Raw genomic sequence first — 25,515 nt, forward strand, 5'->3', positions numbered from 1 at the left:
CAGCAGCTACAAAAACGTTGTGAACAACGTGCGGCTTGAGCAGAAATTGATGCTCCAAGCACGCCGAAAGCGGGGTCACAATGAACACACCTTTGTTCTCCAGCCAGGTGGCCCTGAGGATCAAAGCGGTGTCACCAAGAGAGGACTAAAAACTACTCGAGAGTCAGAAAAACAAACAAGAATAATACTGCAGTGCCATTTTCCTCTGTACATTTTTCATAGGGAAAATGGGACCTTTCACCACTTGTAAAATGAAAGCTTTTAGCATTAGTTAGACATGTACATAAACACTTTATGGTTAACAACCAGAAGAAGCTATTGCAAGAGAGGTTGAAATGGAGAAAAAGAAATTCAATGAGCTATGCAGATTTTAGAACTTGTTCGGCTCGACATTATATGAAAAACCAACTTTATCCTATGTGCCTGCCTGCATTCTGCTGTTTATTCTGAAGTATTTCAGCAGACTACTTGAAAAATGAGATGATAGACTCAGAAATGCTGCTGTTGCCTCCAGAAGATGCATAACCTCACCCCACAACACGCGGGCGGCAATCTGTCCTGAAAGGAACTACGGCATGGAGCTTTCAATTAGCTACAGGCAGTCACTGAGGTTTACATCCCGTTTGATGAAAAGCAACATATATATCCTGAAGTTTTCAATGCATTCTTCTGCAAACAATGGGCCCGAGAGCACAAGATGCCAGGAGCTGCTGTGCTCCAGCATTGCTCGCGGCTTGGAGGTGACGGCAGCACCGGAGCTCAGTGCTGCTGGGTCCTCAAAGCTGGGCTATCTGCAGGAATAAGCTGGACTATCTGCAGGAATAAGCTGGACTATCTGCAGGAATAAGCTGGACTATCTACAGGAATAAACTGGACTATCTACAGGAATAAGCTGGACTATCTACAGGAATAACCTGGTATTCCGATGTTCTTAGAATTCGCGGTTCCCACTGAGGGCACCTTGGGTGACACCATCACAGGCCAGCTCGTCTTTGGGAGGAAAACTTTTGCTTCAGAAGCAGCATAAAATGAACGTATTACGGGGGAAAATGCAATCCTATTTGAACAAAATATCATCACTAGATGTAGATACTTCAGACAATAAACACTCTGGGCAGATTTTATTTTCGATGAAGTGCGAGAATTTGCTGTAGTAACATACAGGGTGAATCGTACCTGCTATCAGTATTTCACTTCAGATGAGATTATGACACATTATAAAATTTCGCTACAAGAAAAACCACCAAAACTTCTGAATAATGAAAAGCCCATATTATACCCAAGATTGATTGTGACAATGACGGATTTATGTACTATTTTATAAACTATTTAAGCCAAAAAGATCTAAAAGTATTGCAATCCCTTGCACTGTAACCTGCAATTTTAAACTCACGAGGTTTTTAAGGTTACAACAGAAATGGAACAATGGTGGCCTGGTGAAACATTAAGAAATATGCTACTTACAGAGAAATTCTGTACAATTAAACTTGACGATAAATATCCAAAATTACCCACCTTTTCAAGCAGCAAGAACCTGGAGAGTCTCAGGACGACTAAATAAGCTGTGGCAACAGCTAACGCGGAAAGGCCACCTTCCTCTTAAGGCTGCTTAAAGGGTATTTAAAGCTCAGCCTCTCCGGTTGTATCACCTCAGGTCAGCTACGTACTGGCAATTATAGCTTAAAGGCTTTATTTTAACCACCCTCTTTCAGAACACAGAATACGGAACATAAACCATTAGGTAAACTAGATCTTACCTGCCTGTTCCATATAGCAGCAATTTTTGGGTGGTTTCCAAGCATTAAGGTTTAAACATCCTGGGGAGGTGACTAACGACTGGTTTTTCCCACTATCGAGTTGACTCCACTGAAGTCAATGATACAATTCAGCAGATGTTTGCATTTGACAATCAAGAGCATCCAAGACAAAAGAGGAAACCAAACAGATCTCAGCCCACTTGGGTACAAGTAACTTGTGCTCCTCTTGTTTTGTTAGGATATTATGGGAGCACAGGACTGGAAGGCACCACCTGAGCTGCCCAGCCCTATTGCCAGGAGCGGCAGGAGCCTAAATACACCCAAAGACACCCAGAGCATCTTGCCCGTCTCTTCGGGAGCCACTTCAGGGCTTTCTTGCTGCAGCAAAGGCCAAGGACCATCATTGCACATCATCCCATCTGATGAAATAGCTTTCTCCTTTATTATCATGCTAGAAAAGTTACAAGTAATGCCTCTTCCATGTGTCTACCCTCACTACAACTGCTCCTTATCTTTGGAAGAACCACAGATAACAAACAGAATTTTGTACCTATGCACAGGTTGAAATCAGCAAAAGCAAGATGGGTGTCTGAGAGCATACAGCAGACACTGAGAATTTTGAACTTTCTTTTAAGAATTGTATTTTGTTTGCATGCACAGTGTCACCAACGTACTTCACACAAACCTTCGCAGTAACCCGGCATCGAATCGCCAGAACAATTTTCCTTGATCACTAATTTTTGTAATAAAGACGCACAGGCCTTCTGACACTTCCACATGATGGGGATGGGAGTGTGGACTGTGGTTTTCCTCGTGCCGTCCCAGGTGACGGACAAACCGCTTTGGGAGCTGTAAAACAGGCTCTGTACAAATTACAGCAACACAACCTGCTTGCATTAAAACATTCACAGAAATTCATGGAGACGGTGAACTGTTCTGACATGGAGACACACGATGTTAGAGCAAAGCAGCTGCACCACGAAATAAAGGCTTACAGTGCCATACCAGACTGACAGCATCCACCAACCTTCACGTAACTTCTATCAGATAATCCCACACTGGAAAGATAACTATTGCATCACTCAAAACACTACAAATTGATTTAAAAGTTACTTTATTTAACAGATTAAAATACTTGTCTACCTATATGTCTTTGATATTTTCTACAGTTCTTATTGCTGATGAACAAAACACACAATTTTTCCTTCATATATTTTGAGTACCTCTCTGTGGATATCACCACGAATATACCGCTGTACACAGGAAACACCAAGAACAGCAAGAATGATTCCTCTTGTATATTTACTGATTGTTCTGTGAAATTAAACAAGCAGTACTAACACTGTGTATTAAAAAATTAATCAAATTAATTGTTCCTTCCTGCAATATTTAAATTAACTACATTAATTAGAATCCTTTAAATATTTCAAAGCTTTAGGACCTGGTTTTAAGAACTATGTCTAGTAGGCTAGCTAGAAGTCTATCACTATTTACTGGGGACTTACTATGGACAGTCATTGTTGTGGTGAGGTCAGTGCTCCCTCACCAGTTGTTCTGATGGAATCACTACTAACCAGTCACTGCTCATGGTGAGGTGAGTGCTCCCTCACCAGTTGTTCTGATGGAATCACTACTAACCAGTCACTGCTCATGGTGAGGTGAGTGCTCCCTCACCAGTTGCTCTGATGGAATCACTACTAACCAGTCACTGCTCATGGTGAGGTGAGCGCTCCCTCACCAGTTGCTCTGATGGAATCACTACTAACCAGTCACTGCTCATGGTGAGGTGAGTGCTCCCTCACCAGTTGCTCTGATGGAATCACTACTAACCAGTCACTGCTCATGGTGAGGTGAGTGCTCCCTCACCAGTTGCTCTGATGGAATCACTACTAACCAGTCACTGCTCATGGTGAGGTGAGTGCTCCCTCACCAGTTGCTCTGATGGAATCACTACTAACCAGTCACTGCTCATGGTGAGGTGAGTGCTCCCTCACCAGTTGTTCTGATGGAATCACTACTAACCAGTCACTGCTCATGGTGAGGTGAGTGCTCCCTCACCAGTTGCTCTGATGGAATCACTACTAACCAGTCACTGCTCATGGTGAGGTGAGTGCTCCCTCACCAGTTGCTCTGATGGAATCACTACTAACCAGTCACTGCTCATGGTGAGGTGAGTGCTCCCTCACCAGTTGCTCTGATGGAATCACTACTAACCAGTCACTGCTCATGGTGAGGTGAGTGCTCCCTCACCAGTTGCTCTGATAGGAATCACTACTAACCAGTCACTGCTCATGGTGAGGTGAGTGCTCCCTCACCAGTTGTTCTGATGGAATCACTACTAACCAGTCACTGCTCATGGTGAGGTGAGTGCTCCCTCACCAGTTGCTCTGATGGGAATCACTACTAACCAGTCACTGCTCATGGTGAGGTGAGTGCTCCCTCACCAGTTGCTCTGATGGAATCACTACTAACCAGTCACTGCTCATGGTGAGGTGAGTGCTCCCTCACCAGTTGCTCTGATGGAATCACTACTAACCAGTCACTGCTCATGGTGAGGTGAGTGCTCCCTCACCAGTTGCTCTGATGGAATCACTACTAACCAGTCACTGCTCATGGTGAGGTGAGTGCTCCCTCACCAGTTGCTCTGATGGAATCACTACTAACCAGTCACTGCTCATGGTGAGGTGAGTGCTCCCTCACCAGTTGTTCTGATGGAATCACTACTAACCAGTCACTGCTCATGGTGAGGTGAGTGCTCCCTCACCAGTTGCTCTGATAGGAATCACTACCAACCAGTCACTGCTCATGGTGAGGTGAGTGCTCCCTCACCAGTTGTTCTGATGGAATCACTACTAACCAGTCACTGCTCATGGTGAGGTGAGTGCTCCCTCACCAGTTGTTCTGATGGAATCACTACTAACCAGTCACTGCTCATGGTGAGGTGAGTGCTCCCTCACCAGTTGCTCTGATAGGAATCACTACTAACCAGTCACTGCTCATTGCATTCTGGCTCCAGGGAAGGCTGAGCAAAGCCAAAGGAGACCGCGCTGCTCCTAAGGACCCTGCGATTGAAATGAAACAAATAAAGCTGACTTAAGCTCGGTTTATCAGTAAGACCAGACCAGAGCAGCTGCATTCACTCCTGCTCAGTGTCTGGACTGGAAGAGGGATGCCAGCAGAAAACTAGAGGGAGAAAGAAGATGTGCATGCTCAGTGTGTGTTCTGGAACACACTGCACCATAGATGGACCAAAGGAAACGGGAGGAGGAATTCACAAGCTGAAATTACTCCCACTTTTCCAGCCTTGACTCAAGAACAAGTTTTTAAGTGGCTTAATTCACTGCAAGCTGCCACACCATCCAGCCATGAAGGGCTCCTGTCCTTACACCGTCTCTGAGCAAAACCCAATGCATGGGTTTTATTAAATCCTCGTGAGGAAGCCAAGTTTGAAGCTGTTGGGGACTTGTATCGTTTCCAAGGCGTGTGGAGAGGGGGTGAAAGGAAACGTCACTTGAAAGAGGTATTTGGTATCCAGCATCAGCTGTGGAGCATCCTCACGATGGCTCAGCATCGCCTGAAATCATAACAGAAAAGGTAGGAGAATATTGTATTAAGAGTCAAAGAAAACCCAGCGCGTTGTTCGCTTCCCATTGCAAATCTTGCTTTCACACCATGTTAAGGAGACTTGTTTTGATCAGTTCCAAATGTTTAGAAGCAGAGCAACTTACTAATAATATCATATAAAGGTCAATTATAGCTACGTAGCATCAAAAAACTGCATGTATGGAGTATCCTGTAACTTGGATATGAAAAATAAGAGTTGTGGCGCTTACCTGGACCTTACGAACAAATGATGGAGTCACCCTTTTCTCAAAATCGTCTATCGGAGTGTATGAGTTGAGGATCTTCACTATCTGTTCAAATTACAGAAGACTGGTTTAGTATGTCCCAAAAAGTGAGAAGACAAAAAGAAGAAATCGTTAATATGACGTATTTATTGATATTTAACGGAAGTTTCAGCAAAGAACTTTACAATAAAGAGAGAATTTTGAGTGGTTATCTAATGAGTTGTTACATATATGATAATTGCTGTGACTTGTTTCCAGAGACTCCAGCAGGATCCAGGAGATGCAGGAAAAGCTGAATTAAGGGAAACACAAGAAAAGCCTGTGACAAAGTGAAGAAAACCCACTGTGGAATAAAAGCAAGGGACAGAAGGAAGCAGAGAAGTATCCATCACAGCAGCAGTTAAAATGCTAACGATCGGGAATAAAGAGTTGAAAGCTCAGTTTAACAAGCGGTGATGTGGAACGCTGGTTTTGTCAAATGGAAGGCCAACAGCTCCTTACAACAGGTTATTTTAGGTAAGATGCTGCAGTGGGGGCTGTCAGGAGGAAACAGATGGTTGGGTTGGTTACCTGCACAGGGGACAGAGATGTGCAGCGCTCACAGATTTCCTTGGCGTCATCGTCCGTCATCTTCTTGACCTGCAGGAGCCAGGCTGCCTGGGACAGCGGCTCCAGGGTCTCTTTGGCGTTGCTGCTTTGAAGGTTCTTGTCCTTCAGCCATTCTTCCAAGTAGCTGATGTTACATCTGTGTTAAACCATGCACAGAAGTGTCAGGCTCCCCCACGCAAGCAAGTTAACGTTAAAGACTTGGAAAGAAAGAGCGCTCCTCTTGTCACGGAATCATAGAACGGTTTGGGTTGGAAGGGACCTTCAAACGTCAGCTGGTCCAGCCCCCGCAGCCTTCAAATTCATACATTTTAGGTTAAAAACCGTACCGGTAGAATATAGAAATCAAACAATAGCTTATTGATCTGTAAATTTAACCCTTTGTATATTTCAATCATGTTTACTTTTTTATTTCTTAAAGCTTGGAAAACAGAAAGCAAGTTATTAGTTTAGCTGCCGTCTACAGAAAATTACTAACATATACCGGCATTGCCTATTACACTGGAGCATTGTATGTCTTTAAAATACTCATTTACAACTGATCTGATAGAGGGAATGAGAATAATCTTTGCAAATTACAAAGCAGGGCCGGGCTTAAAACTGATGATGTAAAGGTTAAGGCAGCTTTTTCCTAGTAATATGCCCAGAAGGGTCAAGATGTTACTGATTTCTTCACCTCAGCCTGCACACTGTCTAACGGAGAACAAGTGAACCATGTCTTCGGCAAAGCAGTTAGGAGCGTGTTCTCTTAATGCTGGGTTTAAGCCCCAGGGGCTCTGGCTCGGTGCCTTTCCCAGCACAGAGCACGCAAAACGCAAGGCAGGTTCGCCGTGTGCCAGGGGCCCCGCACCTGGTTACTGCAGTAAGAAAGAGCTTAAAGTACTATTTAAAGTACTATTCGTGACATCGTGGGTGAACCAGCATGGAAAGAATCCTGGACGTGTGTGACTTCGAACTCATTTTCTCTGTCTTTTCCTCCATTGGTGTTTCCATGGAAAGAGCAATTGTAATACATTCCTGAAAAGACTCCGGTAGAGCAGCTGCAGAACACCCAGTGACTTACAGGACGCTACGAGAAAGCGTTAAGAATGGGTTGTGAAGCGGGTGCTTGTGGAAGCTCGGCTGGCTTTACCTGATCTGCATTCCCTTTCTGCAGGAGCACATGTCCTTGCGCAGGAAGAGGCTGTTGAGGGCCACGGCCCCGATGAGGAAGAAGAGCTGCCTCACCGCCTGCTTCAGCAGCTCGGGCTCCAGGCCGTTCTGGCACATGGTGCTGTAGAAGTAGCTGAGCTGCTGCAGGACGGAGGTCATGGTGTAGGAGTCCGTGTTGTCTATGCTAGAAGAGCGTTTACGGAACCCGGTGGGTTTCAAGCCAGAAATGCCCTGGAGACTTTCATATTCCAGCATGCCTGGCACTGAAAGACAATAGAAAACAACCGATGGGACAAACGCTCCTAAAGCTCCTTTCGGTTATAACTCAATTCTTAACCAAAGCCTGCTTTCAGGATATTTCAAAAGTGAAATGGTACAAGGAAAATAAGATACTGACCCAGGCTTCTGGAGCACACAAATTCTAAAAAGCCTTTTGTTTTGTAGAACGTTGACTGGTTTCAAATCATTACCCCACACCAGGAGACGCCGTGAGGAAAACATCTTTCCAAACCTTCCAAGCCACCAAATGTACCATTCAGTGGGATTTATATGTGCACAAACACACCTGCAGGCACGCGTATGTATAAACCAACAGGAGAAACAAGCCTGCTCCATCCTTCGCCTCCATGTATATGTTTAATTCGTATACTTCACAAGCCACATTCCAGTCTGTTTGGGTTGCTGCTGCCTTACCGATCATGGGCTGAATGTTGTTCTCCATCACAAGAACGAACTGGTGGTAGATACGAATGGCCAAGTCGCTAAGAATTTGTCTGTATTCCGACAGGTCAAAATGCTTCAAACAGTTCTTATTCTGACGCGGAGTGTTACACTTCATAAATTCCTGTAAGTTGTAAACGTAATTATTAGAAATCACATAACATCATAATTAGGAATTGTTACTATAATCTAATGTATAGATTGGAGTAACTCATTCCATCACTGGTGAACACAGTCCCAGAATGAGCCAAAGCTACAGCTAATTGGATGCTTCAAGTCCAGACCTAATCCTAACTTGTGCGAAGTCTCGAATGTTCATTACAAATATAGATTAAAACTCTAAATTCTACATTCATCCCTTTCCTCCTGTTGTAACCAAATTATAAAAGGCTGCTACTAATTACGTTTAAATGTTGTCAGTTCTCCACTCCCTTTAGATGTGATCGAGATGCCCACAAGAGGGAGAACTGCTGCTTAGGACAGTTCTGTGATCCCAAGGCTTCTGGTGCCTCTGCTTTCGTCCTCAAGACTGTATCATTCTCATGTGCCCATGCAATCCCAGTTCAGTCTGCCTATGTTTATAAAATACAGTAAGAATTTGCAATTTACAACAATTTAAAGTAATTCTGTATTTCAGGATAAAACACAGCTTAACCTAGCAAGTGAAATAAGGGGCGGGGGGGAAGGGTATTTTATTGGTTTGCTCCTTTCCCGAGGTTTTCTTTTGTAATCTCATATTGGTAGCACTGGGTTTGAATTGTCACAATTATAAAATAGTAGAACTGTTTTATATATATATGTATGTATGTATGTATGTATGTATGTATGTATGTATGTACCTGGACAACTCAAGTCCAGCTCACATTAAACCCCTGTGGAAGAGTTCAAATTAAGTAGCAGCTTCCACTCATGGCTTTAATCTACTTTAGAACTTTAATGTTTCCTTGATTTCACTTATCTGTTCGTTTTACACCGTCACGGTTTGTGTAAGACACACAGTACTACTGCAGAGCCATATGAACGTCTATCTGCAAAGAACAGTGGTGAGCTGGCAAATGATTGTTATCATTATTTTTAATTCCAATTAAATTCTGTCACAAGTAAAGTAATGGAATTATTCGATGAGATCATTCCTACCTCTTCCCCGCTGTACTGCTTCAAACAGTTCAGAAAATAATACGTATTGGAAAGCCAAAAGGACAACATCTCGAAGTCTTCCGAATGTTCCTGAAATGTTAAGTGATGCACAGTGATGTTAATGCACTCTGTATTCAGCACAGCAGAACCTGCACTGAAGGCTTTCCAGGGATACTACTGCAAACTTCAAGAAGCCTGTCACTGATGATTCCTGTTCTATTGTAGGAACAGTAGCAAGTGGTAGTGTGAGCATTCCCCAGGTGTCCTGTAAACCTTACATCAAAAATCAAAAAGTGCAGTACAGCCAAACCTAATTCCTACCTTAACAACCTGTTTGATACCGTCGATAGTCACGTTCATGAAAGACTTGAGCATGTCAACGTCGTTCAGATAATCCGCGTACCTCACACACATGAACAGGATGTGAGCTGGGAGGCCGGGTATCATATTCACTACCACTCCACGTGGCTTTAAATCTGCGTGAAGGAGATTAATCAGTTTATTACATGAAAATTCAACGGTTGGGTGTATCATTCTGAAGAAGACAAGCATTATGGGGTTCACTTCTTCAGCGACCGGTCACTTGGTAACGGATTCACTGACTAACTGCTTGTTTCTGAACACTTCTGTAACAGTAGTGTTCATATAAGAGCATTAATTAAGTTTTCCAGAGTAATAGGAGATGATTGTGGTCAGTTTTAGGGTCCAGCATGGGCCACGCCAGACAGGCCAACTTCAGAAAGCAGTTTGCATTTAACTCCCCCTGGAAGTCCCACCAAGTGTTGGCGTTGCTTGATGATGCACATTCTCAAAGACACAAACATCCGCGAGGCTGAAGCCGGCGAGAAGAGCGATGCTGTTTCCAAGCAGTACTTTATAAGGGTACCAACGTACGCGGGAAATGTGCTGAGTTTACTATTAATCGTAAGCTAACGCAAAAAGCTGGTTTGGCATAGAATCGGTGTTATGGAGTGACTGAGAGGAAGGACAAAACCCCTCTACAAGAGAGACCATGACAGCACAGTTCCCCTCGGCGAAGAGACAGACAGGAGCGCAACCCAGCACACACGGACTTAAGCCCAGTGACTTACAGACTTGGTAGATGACCAGGGAGAAAGTAAATTCAAGTCCCTGGAGTGCTCTGGAGATTCATAGCTTTATCAGTGAATAAACAATAAGATAGATCATAGAGTTACTATTATGCGGAGTAAGACAAATTATTTTAATGGCAGACGAAGCACTTCTGTATTTGAAATGATTGGCAGCAGAGAAAGAGCAACGTGGAGCCCCCGAGTTTTGGTGGTGGGAAGAGAGCGGAAAAAAGGCAACTTCCAACTTAAGGGAAATACGGCGCCTTGTAATTTCTGTTGTCGTGTTCGACACCAAATACCACTGACTGCTGTCAAAATGTGAAGTGTTACTAAGATACCGAGGATCAGGTTTTGGACGATCCTTTCTTCATCCTCTCTTTTGTACTCCATCATTCCAATGTACTCTTTGTCCAGGGCTGGCACACAAGCCTCCGCTGTCAAACACAAAAGCACATTAACCTGCAGGTAAATGACATTAGAACTAACGACTGGAGAAAGGCAGTTTTCTCTATAATGAACAGGGCATGGGCCCTGTTCACAACAACATTCTTAGCTTATGGTTCCAAGCATCATGAGTTAAATAACATTTATATTATTAATGTGATCAGTTTCACTGGATTCAGTGGAATCGCTCGCACTAATATGACAAATAGCAACGATACAGCTCTACGCTGGTCACCTCGGCCGTGTTCTGAAGTGTGTCCTATAGAGAAGAATCACCTGCAGTAAGAGCTTTGTACAAACTCATTTCAAATCAGGTACATCTGCCATCTGGAGTCTAACGGGAGCAGCAAAACTACGACTGCCGGCCCCGAGACACTCGTGCGAGGGTGGGAATTGACTCCTGCTGACACAACGTGATCCTCCTGGCTCAGTCTTTTATCATGTAATCTAGGCCCATTATTTTGCTGGGACAAATATACATGAAAGGGCTTTTAGATAACTTGTGCTGATGGTTCCCTGGGTTTTTTTCTCTGAGTGTTTAGAATTTCAAACCCTACCTTCTTCTTCATTTTTTTTAATGTACTTTCTTTCAAACACACACTGAACATCTAAATCCATATTAAAAAAATCACGTGATAATATCTCACTTTTTTCAATAGTCTTGGTAAGAGTTTTGATCTGGTCCTCCAATTTTTTTATTATTCTGTCTTTCATGTCGAGTTTTTCTTCAAGATCCTGTAATAATCAGAGTCAGTGAGTTGAGAACAAGTACAATTAATAAACATCTTCTACTGCTACATGTTACTGCCACAGTTAAAGAGCACTGAGTTGTGCTTTCATGTGTATTTGGTGGAAGGAACATGAAGCCTTCATCAGTTTGTTCTCCCACAACGAACCGAGAAAGCGTCCGGCCCACACCACGAAAACCCTGATTTCTTTCTCTTTATCCTGAGTTTCACGTACAGATTCTTACTGACAACTGCACTTGCTCACCATGTTTTCTACAGTGAGTCGAGTCGTTTCTTGCTTCATCTTGTTTTTTACTTCATCCTGGATTCCATCTGCGATCAAACCATTGCTCAGCCCCTCAGTCGCTTGGGTTGTGACTTTCAGCCTCTCATTTCCTTTTGTGTCTGCTTCATCCTGGACCTCGTTTGTTCTAAGAACAGACAGATATGAAGCTTTTTCTCTTATTCTCCTTCTGTTAAAGCATTGTATCAAACTTGCCCATTACCTATTAACTGTACCCAGGGCTCACATTGGACATGGTGCTTTAAAGAGTGGAAGTGACTTTGTTACCCCAGCTTATGACAATTACATTTCTTATATTAAAAAAAATATATATATATATTTACCGTTTTTGTGTTCTATCCCCTTCTAGCTCATAGTGCAGTCGATTAGACATCTCTTTCATTTTTTTCCAGTAATAATTAGCAACAAAACCCAAAACAAAAGAAAAACAACAAAAATCACATTTGCTTGCTGTTCCGTGCTAGTAGTTAGTAAATATCTTCTTACACACATGATTAATTTCATCTAACAAAGCTGAATGACGTGACAGGTCACGTATCAAAGAGACCCTGAGCAGTGCGCAGCACACGGGTGAATTCTAAGGGATGGGGAATCCAACGCTACCAACTTCTCACAGTGGGCAGCGGAGCTACTTGTGAATCTGAAATCAACCGTCTAGAGAGACGCCACAGCTGGAGCGACTCAGAAACCTCAGCAAAGTGGCCTTTCCTCAACACAGAACTTTCAAACAAACCAATTTAGCGAGAGCTTTTCCCTCTGCTTCTCATTCTGAATTTTCCGACACCCTCTAACGCCCACTTCGTCGTACGCCTTAAGTTTCCAAATATCTTCCCTTTGCACGATTGCTTCCACCGTGCATCCCCCACCACGCACATTCTCAGCAGAGCCCTATCAGATACACCTGCAGACACCCAAACCACAGAACTGAGTGGCCTAGAAAAAGTTTAAAAGAGGAAGAAAATACACATATTTGCATACATTTTATTCCTTAACAACAGAGGTATAAACTACACAAGGTATTTTTTCATTGTGCGTCTTACATTCTACTAGCAAGAAAGTAAGCAATGAGGTAATAAAGTTATCAAATAATATTGCTTCAGCTTTTAAAATTGAAATACAAGGCATTCATCATGTTCATCTTAACTGTAAGACTACGGGCCACGCTGGTACTTTACCTTTCAGCTTTATGGTCTGCTCTTGAAGACGGTTTTCAAGGTCTAGTTTTTGATTTTCAAGCTCAGAAACTTGCTGCTTCAGATCTGGGATCACCTTTTAGAGCAAAAGGAGAATGGTGCATTGCAGGGGCAGTTCCTACGAGGCTGGCGAAGCCGCAGCTGCCGCAGGCAGAGCCGTGAGCCCCCGTGTGCTGCGGTTCCAGCGGCTCCTGCTGCGGCCACACGAGAACCAAACAGCAACTAAACCTTCACACCTGCCCAGCACCACCGCTTCTCGGCCCTGGTTTACGGAATAACAGCACAATTGCGTTAGGTGGGTTTTACACAGGACTAGTAATTAGGCTCTTAAGCCTCGTCTGCAGTTGATGAGGAGCTGGGCCTGCTCAGCCGCCCTCTGGTGGGGACGGTCTCAGAACCCCACCGTTCTGTGCCTCCAGAAACCCCACACATCTGGCTTTTCACTCTCAAATCACAGAACTTGTCAACCCCAGAGAAAGAAACATCTTCGTAGAATCATGGAACAGTTTGGGTTGGAAGGGACGTCCAAAGCTCACCTAGTCCAGACCCTGCCATGAGCAGGGACATTTCACCCAGCTCAGGCTGCTGATGCAGTCACTGCTTCCAAGCAGCTCCCGAGATAAAGATGCTCATTTCTGCGCTCGGACTGGGGGGCAAGAGCAAGGCGACGGTTCTGAGCTGCAGACCCTCAGTGCAATGACAACCAGCGCTGGTTGCTGGGGGAAGACCCAGTGGCCAAGCACCCCCAGAGCTGCTCACAGCCCTTGCCTGCCCCCCCACACCCCAAGAGAATAGAAAGAGCAGAAATGAGAAAACATCTGGGTCCAGATAAAGCCAAATGCCCTCTTTGCTCTTCCTTATAGCTCAGCTTTCCTAGGCGGGACTGGCACTCTAAGGCTCGGCTCCTAAGGATGCGCTCCTGGCCGGCTCAGCTCGGCTGTGTCCACCCAGCTTCTTGCCCATGAGCTGGGGCAGAATAAGAAGAGAAAAGCTCAACACCCAAGCCATTCAGCAACAGCCAAAACACTGTTGTGCTATCACATTTCACCCACAAATCCAAAATGAAGCATCAGAGTGCTACAAACACAGCCACCTCCACCCCAGAGGGACCCAGCAGGGTTATAACAACGACCCACAGAAAGGTACAGTATCGCAAACCTGCTTTTCATCAAATCTGAAATACCAGAGGCATTCCAGGAGAAAACTGTACGGTCTGACCAAAACCAAAAGCAGAACCAGAACCAGTTCAGGTTTACACCTGTCCAAACCCTGAGACTCCAAGGACACGACCACAAGATCTCGGGGGTTTTGTGCCACGTACATGTTGGGATTGTATTGCTCCGTAAGAAAAACATGCTTTGCTTTACTACACCCCATCTTACCAGGTTTTCTGAAGTTAGCCTGCTGACTTCAAGCCGAATGCCATCGTTTATGTCATTTTCCTCACGAAACAGTTTTTGTAGATGGTTAATATCTTGGCTAAGATGTTCAACTTTGAAGTTCAAGCCTTCAATCTCCTTCTCATAGATTTCTTTCTGAGACTGGAAATGACTTTCCAACACTCTGTGAAAAAAGGGAGAAGAGCAGGGCAGGTGTAGAACGACCTCGCAGCAATGGGTCAGGTTTAATGCAAAGGGAAGACGAAGCACCACGGTCAACACACACACATCCCACTGCGTCCCCTGCGCATTAAGGGAGTTGGAAGTCATGCATGATAGAGGGAACATGTTTCCCTGATGGGCACATACACACTTATCTCACTGACTTAGTAAAAGCTCGTTAAAGTGATTTTTAAGCTGCTTGGCAAGTCATATAACATAGTGCTTGTTCATTTCTTAAACAGGTGCTCAGTGTTGTGCTGCCAAATTAGTCACTGATCTTTCCCTTTATTTTCTAAATCAAGTTACGGAGACACTGAATAACCGAACTAACCTTGTAGCTTTTTTCAAGCCCTCGTAGGCAAACCACAGCTCTCCATCCTCGTTCAAGTGTTCCAGATCCTCCGCAGAGAGTCTGGAACACAAGGCAGCATCATCAGTGTGCGGGTGAACCAAATGCATCACTTGAGCTTTTTAAGAGCGATCTCGGAACAAAATTACCTGCTCCTTACATCGTCAAAATCGTAACTTTCAAGAAGCTGTTTCGTAACTTCTGACATCTTCTCTGGAAAACAGAAAGTTTATTACAGGAATTGTTTCCTCCACACATTTCAAATTAAGTTTGATTACAAAATCAGACCAACAGCTTCCTAAACCTACAAGGTTCTTTCCTGGCACTCAGTAAACAGATCTGATTTACTACAAGAATATGATGAGGGACTTGGTTGTGATTCTGCACATTTAAGGCGCACTGCATAGGTACAGCACCAATATTCTTGGTTTTCTAAACACATAAACGTTTCTGTTCTGAATCTGGACAACTATTAGGGATGTATGGATGGTTTTTCATCTATTGCCAGGCTCCCCCAGCAAAGGCTGCAGACACAGGGCTGCTCCATGGCATTGTTAGCACAGAACAAGGTGCACAACAGTTGTGCTCCTTACTAAGTACCTGTTCCCAACAGAACCCAACTCAGCAAGTTATTCGAGTATATTTGACATCTGTTGGACCTAAGGCTGAAGACAGGCTGGACGGAACCTAGACAACGTATTGCTTTGGCGTTCTTGGGTCTCTATAAGCTACTTGTTAAGTTCTAAGTGAAACTTAAATTCTAAGTATTGATTTTTGAACATAAAGCAGAAACGTTTCAATCAGTTTCTCCAAAGGGGCACCCCGGGTCTCAGCATTCAGTAATCACTTTGCAAAACTTATTTTTGTTGCTGTTTTTTGGTTTTGTTTCTTAACTTTGCGAGCAAAGGTCTGCATAGAATTAAATCACTACGGGATGGCAGAGAGAACTGGGTTTTGCCAAAGCTGGCATGGACGTGAGCAGCTTAAACCGGCCTGGTTCACACTGTACTTGGTGAGCTCTGCATTATCTGTACGTAACTCACCCCTGAGCTCTCGCTTCTGTGCCTGGGCTTGCTTCTCGACATCCAGCTTCTGCGCCTGCAGCACTTCGATCTCCTTGTGCAACTCGGGGATCTTCTGAACCAGAAGAATTGCGGATCGAGACAAGGAGTGAATGAGCATCAGTTAAATCACAAAGATAATCGTCATTAAGAACAATGGTAAAAGGCTTAAAATGCCTTGGGTTGAAAGCATCTGGTCCTCAGGCGTGAGAGCAGAGCAGTGATGAAACGTAGTGAACGTGTTCGTGTCCTGGAATTGACTCGGAGAGAAAATGTGACTTTACACAAAAGTGCTGTTTTCAGGTTCAATCTATGAACTCCTTGCATGAAAAATCCCCTGAGAAATTAATGCGTTATTGGAAAAAGAAAAAATGATCCCCACACGTAAACACTCGGGCACAATTACTATCCAAAACACGCACTTCTTTCTGCAAGCAATAACTTACTCATATGATGTACTATATGAAAACAATGCAACATAGTGGTGTATCAAATCCAGCTTACTAACTGCATCTTCTAAAAGTGCAATGGAGAGAACAAAATTAGTGGAGATAATCTATAAATGAAACATCTGCGTTCTCCGCTTGCCTTATCGGGCAAAGCCTCCAAAAGGCGCCGCGTCGTACGTTACCTGGGCTTGTTCTGTAAGTTGCCCCACTTCCATTTTCAGGCCATCCTGAACGACCATTTCTTGCTGAATTTGATGCTGTAGCTGAGCTTTTTCCTCTTTCAGAATCTTAATTTCTCCCTGGAGCAACTCAATCTGCTTTTCATAGTCCTGCTGCTGATTTTGGAGTTTTTTCTCAAGCATCCTAAACAAGACGATGAAAAGGTGGTTTGCTTATGTACATTCATAAGTGAAAGTGGGCTCTGATTTCGTTTTAATTTGAAGGACATGCTTAACTGAAGAAAAATTAGATGAACAATAATGGGTTGAAAACGCTATCCTGCATCCTCAGAATCAGTCACAAAATGGATGATGAATGTCCCTGGATTTCCCTACCTCTAATTCGGATATTGGGACTGAATTTAAGAAAAAAAACTGGGCTTTTTTCCCAGTGAAAGGCTGAATCTGTAACTCCTTTAGAATCACCCTACCCGAGCAGCTTTCTGCTCCGTGTACGGTGCCGTCAGCCCTGGGGAAGGACACGGCACCAGGAACCCCGGCACTAACTCCAGTCCTATTGATAGTCTACAGTTATTCGCAGCTGGAACGCCACAAAGCTCCCAGCACCTTCAGTCTTCAGAGAACAGTGTTTGTCTGGCACCCAAGGTCCTCCGACTCACACTGGAATAGAGCCACTGGGAAACAAACACTTGCATGCTGCAAAGCAACAACCACTGATGGCTGAATAGCAGGATTTTTAATACTGCAAATTAAATACCGATGGAGAGGAAAGCAAGAAATAAAAGCTTTTCCTCTATATTTTTGAGCAAATGTCCTTTACAAACACGGCCTTCCCATCAAGCTGAATCCTTCGATTGCCCTTCAACACTGACTCCATGGGAGTGGTGGCCGCTGCGCTGCCTCCCAAGGAGCCGCTACGAGCAGGGCTGCCGCAGAAAGACACACGGAAAGACAGGGAACTGGAAAGCAAGAAGAACCTCGAGCCAACAGTATCATTTCTGACCCACACAGCAGCATTTGCTTCTCCTCAGCTCTACGTGGAGTACTTAGTACCGGCACTAACGGCCAAGAACACTGACAGGTTCATCAGTGGCAGGAGCGTAATTCAGGAGAAAGAAATGCAAGGAAAGAGGAGAAAAGAATGCTGTTTCAAAGCAATAAAACTCGGATTCCATACATTCTCTGGTTTTCTTCCTTTTGCACGTCACTGAAGAGCTGCTTCGCAAGGTCATCCATTTTCTCTGTCAAAAAAGATTTCAAAGATTTCATGCAATTACGCACATTCATTACAGCAGTATGACCACAACGAGAAGGTTTGTTTTAATGAGCGATCCTTAATGTATTTTAAGGCTGAAACTGCTCTCTCAAGTGCCAGAAATGATCGCAGTAAATTTTGTAAGTAATGCTCTAGAGTGAAAAGGTTCCCAAACACCACGTGTTATTCATCTGTAGTATCCTTGATCTCATGTGCTGCCCGTGCCCTCTGAAATCAGCTTCATAAGAGCCGTATATTAAAGGAACCAAGGGTGAAGCGACACTTGGAAGGAACGCGCGTGGAAACAGGAGGAAAGCTTCTGCAACCGAAAGTACAAATTCAATTTAATTATGAAACTAAAAGCATTTGCACTACACATTCTAAGCAAGAGATGCTTAGGACCAGCTTTTAATTTACTGTAAATTCAGCATTTATATTGCTTTTATTGCTGAAAACCTGACTACAACTTTCCCCCACTGTAACTCCTTTCTAGCCCCTTTAAAACTCCTTTTAGCTATTGTACCTTTCATTTCCTCCGTTTTTTCTTGCAGCTTTATTTCTAAGGTCTCTTTCTGTTCTTGCAATTCTTTATTCTGATTCTCGAGTTTTAAGATCTTCTGTAGACACAAAAAGCACAATATACAAATGACAAAGGAGGAAGAAATAGGTCGGGGTGGTCTCACATTTCAACGAGCACACGGGGACCCCTTCCCTCCCGCCACCCCCAAAAGGGAAGTCACTGAGTAACTCTTGAGTCTTGGATTTGGTAAATCTAGCAACTGAAAAACAATATTTAAACTAAAAGAAAAGTAGCCGTATGGCAATTAAAATTTACCTGTTCACTGTCCTCTTTGTATTTTTCCCCTTTCTCTTCATACGTTCTCCTTTGAGCAATTAACTTCTCGAGCTCTAATTCAAGCTTCTGAATCGTATCGGTGTCGTTCATATGAGCTGAAGCCAGACTGGTCAATCGTTCCAGCAAACCGTGATTTTCTCTGTTCTACAATGAGCAAGACGGGTTAAAAGAAACCAGGAAAGGCAAACCTTAACTGCTTAATACAAGCCTGAACAAAGCACCTGAGCCACTTCTGCTCACCACCCCACATCAGCCATGACTATTTCAACCGAGGATCGTTCCCATCAATTAGATTAAAGCTACCATCCTAAAGATTATTTGGCTCTCAAAAATAAGCTGCAAAATAAACATGATATGGAATTCCCAAAAGGCACTAAATGTGTTGCAGCAGAGCAGCATCTCACACACCCTTCACCCCATCCAGAGACCGCACAGACGGCTTGAGAAAGAACAGGGCTCATTGCAACTTCCCATTGGCACAGTTAACCCAAAAATAGCAGGAAAACCCGAATGATGCGTCCTACCCTGGTGTAGGAAGAATACTGTTACTTTATTATAAAGGACCATATCCCTTACGTATTCTCCTACATTGCCCAGTAAAGGACAGACACTGTAATTCATGTAAGTCTCTACCCAACCGGAGAGCTCTGAATAAAACAGATAGGATAAATAAATGAGTACAAATCGTAAAGTGGCTGGCGTCCCTCACCTGTTCTTCTACTCTCTTCTGCAGCTGCTGAACTCTGTAGGAAAGCTGGATATTCAACACGAACCGCCGGATGCTCTGGAACCTGCGCCTGGCGAGCCACGCGCGGGCGTGCTTCTGGAGGATCACCGCCTTGCGTTCCTCCAGCATCTGCCAAACGGAACATCGGCACCTCTCTGTAATTATCCACGGCTCAATCAGCACCGATCAGAACATCCCGTGGATCCACACACACTACCAATGACAACGCTTCTCGTGGAAGTGTTAATATCAAAATACTGAAATCCCCAGGCTGCGACACATTTGAAGCACTGTAGCAGTCACCCAAATGATCCGCACCATGTGTAAAGCAGACAGAATTCTTTGTAGCTCAGAGATTAGATCTAAGATACCGTGAAACAGCATCTTATAGCATCAACAGAAAAACAGAATAGAAGTTATGAGAACCAGACAGGCAAAGGTGAAGGATTAGGGATCACTGCCCTTGTCTCCATCTTTCTTACAGAGCAATAGCTGATTCCAGCTACTGAAACAGAATTTTTGATGACTGTACCTTTCGATATCTTTTTCTTGCTATAAATCCTCTTGTGTAAGCTTGAATTGTTACAGCAGCCACGTGGATGAGCTGGCAAAGTCTACGGACCAGGTAACCCCGGCAGTACTTCTGGATAACTATAGCCGCCCAGGTTTCCTTCAGAGCCCTTGCAGATACAGCTTGCCTTCATCCAAAAGACAAGTCCACTTAGGTCACATTAGATTTCTCATGCTTACACCCTCACTCAGCCCAGTCACACACACAAATCAGATATTGAAAGCAGGCATCCACTAGCTAAAACGCAGCTTTTCTTCAAAGTGAAAGCAAGGGAATTCTTGACAATCTTCGCAATGTTTTCCACAAGCAATTGTTCTGATGGGCTCTCTCTGAACATCTCAAAGCCCACAGCGAGCCACCTTCCCTCAGTCTGCTCTGTGAATGACTGGAGCAGCTTCTCAGCTGCATAACTCCTCATAATTCATACACACTCATTCATAGGCCCTCGGAAATTGCCTTTCCTTGCTGCTACCTGACCTCTCCTCTGGCTCTGAAGCTCAGCAGTAAACCCAAGCCAACAACCTGGGTCCCTGATCTACCTAAGGATGGTGTGTACAGGTAGATAAGCCCCTCAGCAATGTGGCCGATGACACCTGGAGCCTCTAGAGTACTTTCTGAGTACACCTGAATAACTCGACATTTTCAAGCCTGCTGGAGAGAGTCCAGCGCAGGCACCAAGATGCTGGAGGGAGTGGAGCATCTCCCGTGTGAGGAAAGGCTGAGGGAGCTGGGGCTCTGGAGCTGGAGAAGAGGAGACTGAGGGGGGACTCATTCATGTTTACAGATATATAAAGGGGGAGTGTCAGGAGGATGGAGCCAGGCTCTTCTAAGTGACAACCAGTGACAGGACAAGGGGCAATGGGTGGAACCTGGAACACAGGAGGTTCCACTTAAATATGAGAAGAAACTTGTTGGGGGTGAGGGTGTCAGAGCCTGGCCCAGGCTGCCCAGGGAGGTTGTGGAGTCTCCTTCTCTGCAGACATTCAAACCCGCCTGGACCCCTTCCTGTGGAACCTCAGCTGGGTGTTCCTGCTCCATGGGGGGATTGCACTGGATGAGCTTTCCAGGGCCCTTCAACCCCTGACATTGTGGGATTCTGTGTGATTCTGTAATCACAATCAAGAGGAAATGGAAAGACAATCTGAATTGCTCTTCCATTACAAATTACACTTCCACATCAGTGCTGGCACTAGCCTGGCCCTCAGGCACACCCCAACAGCAAACTCAGCGATGAGGCAGAAGTACCGCACGGCGCGCTGTCCCCGGAAATACTGCTGTATGGTCACGGCCGCCTCCCTCATCCGCAGGAAGCTCAGGCGCTGCAGCCAGCCGCGAACGCTCGCTTGGATCAGGATGCACGCCCGCCTCAGCCTATCCGACCGCAGCTTTTCCAGGTAAGCAACCTGCCCTGCTCTGAAGAAGATTTTTGTTCTCCCAAACTGATATTGGTTACAGTCCTGAAAATGAAAACAACAGGTATATTAAGTTTTTAGTTTATTACTGCAGACCAGACACGTTCTTCCTTTTATAAATTGTCACTTCTTCCGAAATGACGTGATCTTGCTAAATAAGAATATCCCGTTTGCCTTCTTTGTAGATGGGGGAGTGAATGGGGAGAAAACCCACTTAGCAGGAAAGAACCAGAGAATTACATCCAAAAATTGCACCCTAGAGATCTCAAATTAAAAAGAGGATCTGGACATATCATTAAGGCCTGGAAAGCAATCTCTTCACCCCCCCTACGGTCTGGTTCCTCGGGCTCAACGCTGCCTTTTGGCGCACGTGTCCAGCCTTGACCCAGCAAGCTGTATGCACAAAAACTCTGGGGAGAAGCTGCTTTCAAGCTCAGGTTCCCACTGCGGTCTGTGCTGGAGCCACATCACACGTGCACCCGTGTTCACCCTTATACCGCCCGAGCCTAAGCCCAGTCCCAACACGGTGACTTTAACTGCTGGCTGGACCTGGACCAGCCTCACCACGACACACTTGCTAACGAACAGGAGCGACAGGCAAAGCAGCACGGTTTTAGAACAGCTCTCCAACACGCTGCATTCCACCAACAGCCCCTTGTGCGCATAAACTTCCAGCACTTGCCAAACGTACATCGTTATGTTCACTGGTTTATAGATATAGGTAGAATATCTTGCATTTTACAAGTGGAGATACTAAGCACAGAGAGGTTAAATCATCTGCCTACAGGCAAATCACGACTGTGTCACAACACAAGGTTATCGACTCGCTTGACAGCGACAACGTAAATACCTCACCTATCTGAGGAGTGAAATGCTGCTCCTGGCAGAGACCCCTTGTATTAACCATAGATGCTAAGCCATATAATGGCTCAGAGCACACAAACCTACCTGGATTAGTCGCTGCAAAACAATCTTGCAAATCTGCTTCTTATCATTGAAGGAGAGCTCCTGCTGTGTCATAAGAATGCTGTAACGGCTGAAAAACTCGATGTAAGTCCACCTGGAGAATTCAAAGTTAGCGAGTGAAGTAATTTACAAGACACGTAAGTATTTGCCTGACGCAGAGAGGCCCAGCGCTGTCCCTACCTGGAGGGGTAACTCTGTGCACTAATCCGAATGGTTTCCAAAACGCCGCACGCCCGCAGCTGCTGAGCCACTCTTTTCGGGTTAAACCTGAAAGAGCAGAGTTGTATGTTACATTTCTGCTGGCTTTGGCAAGCTATAGTAATTATAACCGTTCTACTGGCTGGATTTCTATTTCTGCCCATAGAATGCTGCACTCCTTACTTTTTATACAGTGTCTCAGTTGGGTTTTTTTTAATACGTGATAGGGAGTATCTCAGTTTTCCTTTTCTTCCTCCAAACAAAAGGAAGACCGTGTTTATTTATCTCCTCTGAAAAGTCCTGATTTCTTCAGTATTAACTGTGATAACAAAGAATGGTGCCACTCCCAGCACAAAACATACACAGAAATGAATTCCCTCAGCAGCCTGCTGGGAAATGACTCCCTCCAGGCGCTCCTTAGCACACCCATAGGAATAAACCAGGATTTGCTTAGGAATACCTGGGTCCAAGGCTATCGCCACATTCTATTTGCATGGGAAGACCCCGAGCGGCTCTGCCCACCAGCACCGGGCTGCAGAGTCCAGCCAAGAGCTCCCTCGGCTGACACAAGACTCTGTTGTCCTTTCCCCAACCCACGGTAAGCTCGGCCGCTCTAATTCAGACCTGGTTTTGTATTATCTAAGCTCTTTTCCCCCCATGGCTATTACACAGAGTGATGAGGTCCCACGGCAGTGAAACAGTGCCGTTTGTAACGCGTTTTGTACGGACAGCCTGGCACCCAGAAAACGAGCTAGCACACTTCAAATGAATCCAGAACCAAAGTTTGCTCCTTCCCTCCTACTCAGATACGGCAAAAGCTTTTATTTCATTTGTCATTACAATGCTTTGCAGCTAAAAGCTGGAAACTGTAACTAAAGGGATTCCGTGTGTGCTCAGGAAACAGAGCAACGGCTGCATCAGGGCTGACTCCTGCAAGTGTATTTTAACATTAAAACGATAAAAAATGGTGGGAAAAAGCCGAGGCTACACTGCTCATACCTTTCCTGGCTTCTAAAGCTCTTCTAAACATTCCTGTGGACAAAAGGGAAAGTGGCTTTTACTCCCTAGATGTGAATTGGAGCCAGCCCATCCTGTACAAGAGCAAACACACCTACCCAAATTATCCATCAGCAGAAACCAAGGGCGGGCAGCCTTGCCCCTCAAAATGTTACAAGAAATACACAAACACTAGTATCCGACTTGAGAACTTTTAGGATAATATTGTTAAATATCAGTAACTATTACTGAATTATTCTATTTTTGTAAGACAATGTTTTTTATTTCAGCTATCTTTAAAGGAAAAACATGCCCTGTATGGGAGGTTGCTCCACAATACACATTCAGTCTGCTGACATGTAGCTACTGAGAAACGGAAGAAGAGTCTTTGAAGTCTGTAACAGCCCAACAGCACCAACATACTTACTCAAAGGGCAGCTTCTCGTCATTCGGCTTTATGCACCGCACATAATGAGGGGTGGTTGCATTGAGCGTCACCATGAGTAAAGACAAAGAACTCCGGAACTAGAAAACATCAGACATACAATTTTGTTACTAAAACGCTTACAGCTGAGTAAAAAGCCCAATCTTTGCCAGTTTTTGACTGGACACTGGGAGGTTTTCTTAGGGTGTAGATCCTGAACGCAAGAACCCCCCGCGAGCCCCGCGGAACAGCCGCATGGGTACCTGACTGCCAACAGTCGTCCGGAGCTGTTTGTTAGGGGGCTTGGGAACAGGCCTGGCGGATTTGATGTTTATAGTTGAACTGAAAGGTGAAACGGACACTGGATTGTCTTGGAAAAAATTTGCACACAGGTGAAACTAAAAGTGTGGTGAAAGAATCACAGTTAAATACTGTGTAACTGTGATAACGTTCAAACACAAATTACACTTACTATAGCGCAAAATGCAGACCCCATCCACCTTAACGCTTAGGCCGGGAATTGTAGGACTTTGAACTGGATCATTAAGGCACAACCAACCAACAACTGAAGAACCAGTTGCAAGACAAAAGTCAACAACTGTTAAGTAGGCCTGCAAGAGCTACTTTAATACAAGCAACCATAGACATAAATACAGAACAGAGTTAAAAACAAGATCACTTGTGGTTATATTTTCACAATACCTAATTTAAATTAAGAATTTTTTGTTGTCAGATTAATTTTGTTGCTTAATAGTAACGCTGAAGGCTCCAGGCTGCAGAGAGGAATGGGATGGAGCCTTGGAGCAGATGGGCAGCAGCGGGCACATGGAACACATCCCGTGCTTTATCTGCCCCGGGATTCTCTGAATCTCTTTGAAGAACAAACGAAGGCAGCTGTTACTGATCAGCCACCAACATGCTCTTCAAGGGAGATATTAAGAAAACAAAAAATACTAAAATAACCAGCAAAGTAAACACACATATATGAAAAGCTTGAATACAGCGTATTTCCATCTTGTATGTTATTTCGTCATTAAAAAAACCACGCTTGTAGAATATTAATAAAAATTAAGACTAAACTAATTGATTAAACATATTAAAAGTTGTATCAGAACAAGTGTTTTAAAACCAGATCTCAATGAATTTCAGATATTCAGAAAACTGCTCGTCACTGGTTGCTCACAAACCTTGCTCTCCTTCAGGATTTCGATCAGCACTTCATGGACCGTATCTCTGTTTTTTTCCAGAAATCCTTCATGTTCATATTCTACCTGTGCGAATGGGTGAAATCATTAACTTCTCAGTGACAAAACACTAATTTTCACTCTAAGGGGTGGTGGCCAACGAGCTCTTCATGGGTCCGAAATGGCCCAAACGCCGCTTTCACCGCGGTCATTATGGCGAGTAATGCGAATTTAAACACAGACGGAACCATCGGGATCCGCTATCAGCTGTGGGTTCCTTCTGCCTTTGGGAGGAGTTGATCTCCTC

General features: G+C 44.4%; 1 protein-coding gene across 1 annotated transcript in view; it reads right to left on the reverse strand.

Annotated features, from left to right (window-relative positions):
* Positions 1-4,572: 4,572 nt before the first annotated feature.
* Positions 4,573-25,515, reverse strand: part of MYO5C (myosin VC) — a 32,702-nt gene continuing 11,759 nt past the window's right edge. Inside the window, exons 14-41 of the mRNA XM_065847544.2 lie at positions 25,212-25,295; positions 24,288-24,422; positions 24,028-24,125; positions 22,587-22,673; positions 22,389-22,500; positions 21,274-21,485; positions 19,990-20,155; positions 19,440-19,586; positions 18,710-18,874; positions 18,398-18,491; positions 17,797-17,860; positions 16,623-16,803; positions 15,974-16,067; positions 15,080-15,143; positions 14,913-14,993; positions 14,363-14,543; positions 12,963-13,056; positions 12,111-12,162; positions 11,749-11,914; positions 11,403-11,490; positions 10,650-10,745; positions 9,542-9,696; positions 9,221-9,310; positions 8,057-8,207; positions 7,344-7,626; positions 6,176-6,350; positions 5,591-5,671; positions 4,573-5,331 (exon numbers count right to left, since the gene is read on the reverse strand). Coding sequence (XP_065703616.2) covers positions 5,179-5,331; positions 5,591-5,671; positions 6,176-6,350; positions 7,344-7,626; positions 8,057-8,207; positions 9,221-9,310; positions 9,542-9,696; positions 10,650-10,745; positions 11,403-11,490; positions 11,749-11,914; positions 12,111-12,162; positions 12,963-13,056; positions 14,363-14,543; positions 14,913-14,993; positions 15,080-15,143; positions 15,974-16,067; positions 16,623-16,803; positions 17,797-17,860; positions 18,398-18,491; positions 18,710-18,874; positions 19,440-19,586; positions 19,990-20,155; positions 21,274-21,485; positions 22,389-22,500; positions 22,587-22,673; positions 24,028-24,125; positions 24,288-24,422; positions 25,212-25,295 — 3,549 coding nt within the window. The 3' untranslated portion in view covers positions 4,573-5,178. The remainder of the gene's footprint in view (positions 5,332-5,590; positions 5,672-6,175; positions 6,351-7,343; positions 7,627-8,056; positions 8,208-9,220; positions 9,311-9,541; positions 9,697-10,649; positions 10,746-11,402; positions 11,491-11,748; positions 11,915-12,110; positions 12,163-12,962; positions 13,057-14,362; positions 14,544-14,912; positions 14,994-15,079; positions 15,144-15,973; positions 16,068-16,622; positions 16,804-17,796; positions 17,861-18,397; positions 18,492-18,709; positions 18,875-19,439; positions 19,587-19,989; positions 20,156-21,273; positions 21,486-22,388; positions 22,501-22,586; positions 22,674-24,027; positions 24,126-24,287; positions 24,423-25,211; positions 25,296-25,515) is intronic.

This window comes from Patagioenas fasciata, chromosome 12 (genome assembly GCF_037038585.1).
Source record: "Patagioenas fasciata isolate bPatFas1 chromosome 12, bPatFas1.hap1, whole genome shotgun sequence".
In the NCBI taxonomy this organism is placed as follows: domain Eukaryota; kingdom Metazoa; phylum Chordata; class Aves; order Columbiformes; family Columbidae; genus Patagioenas; species Patagioenas fasciata.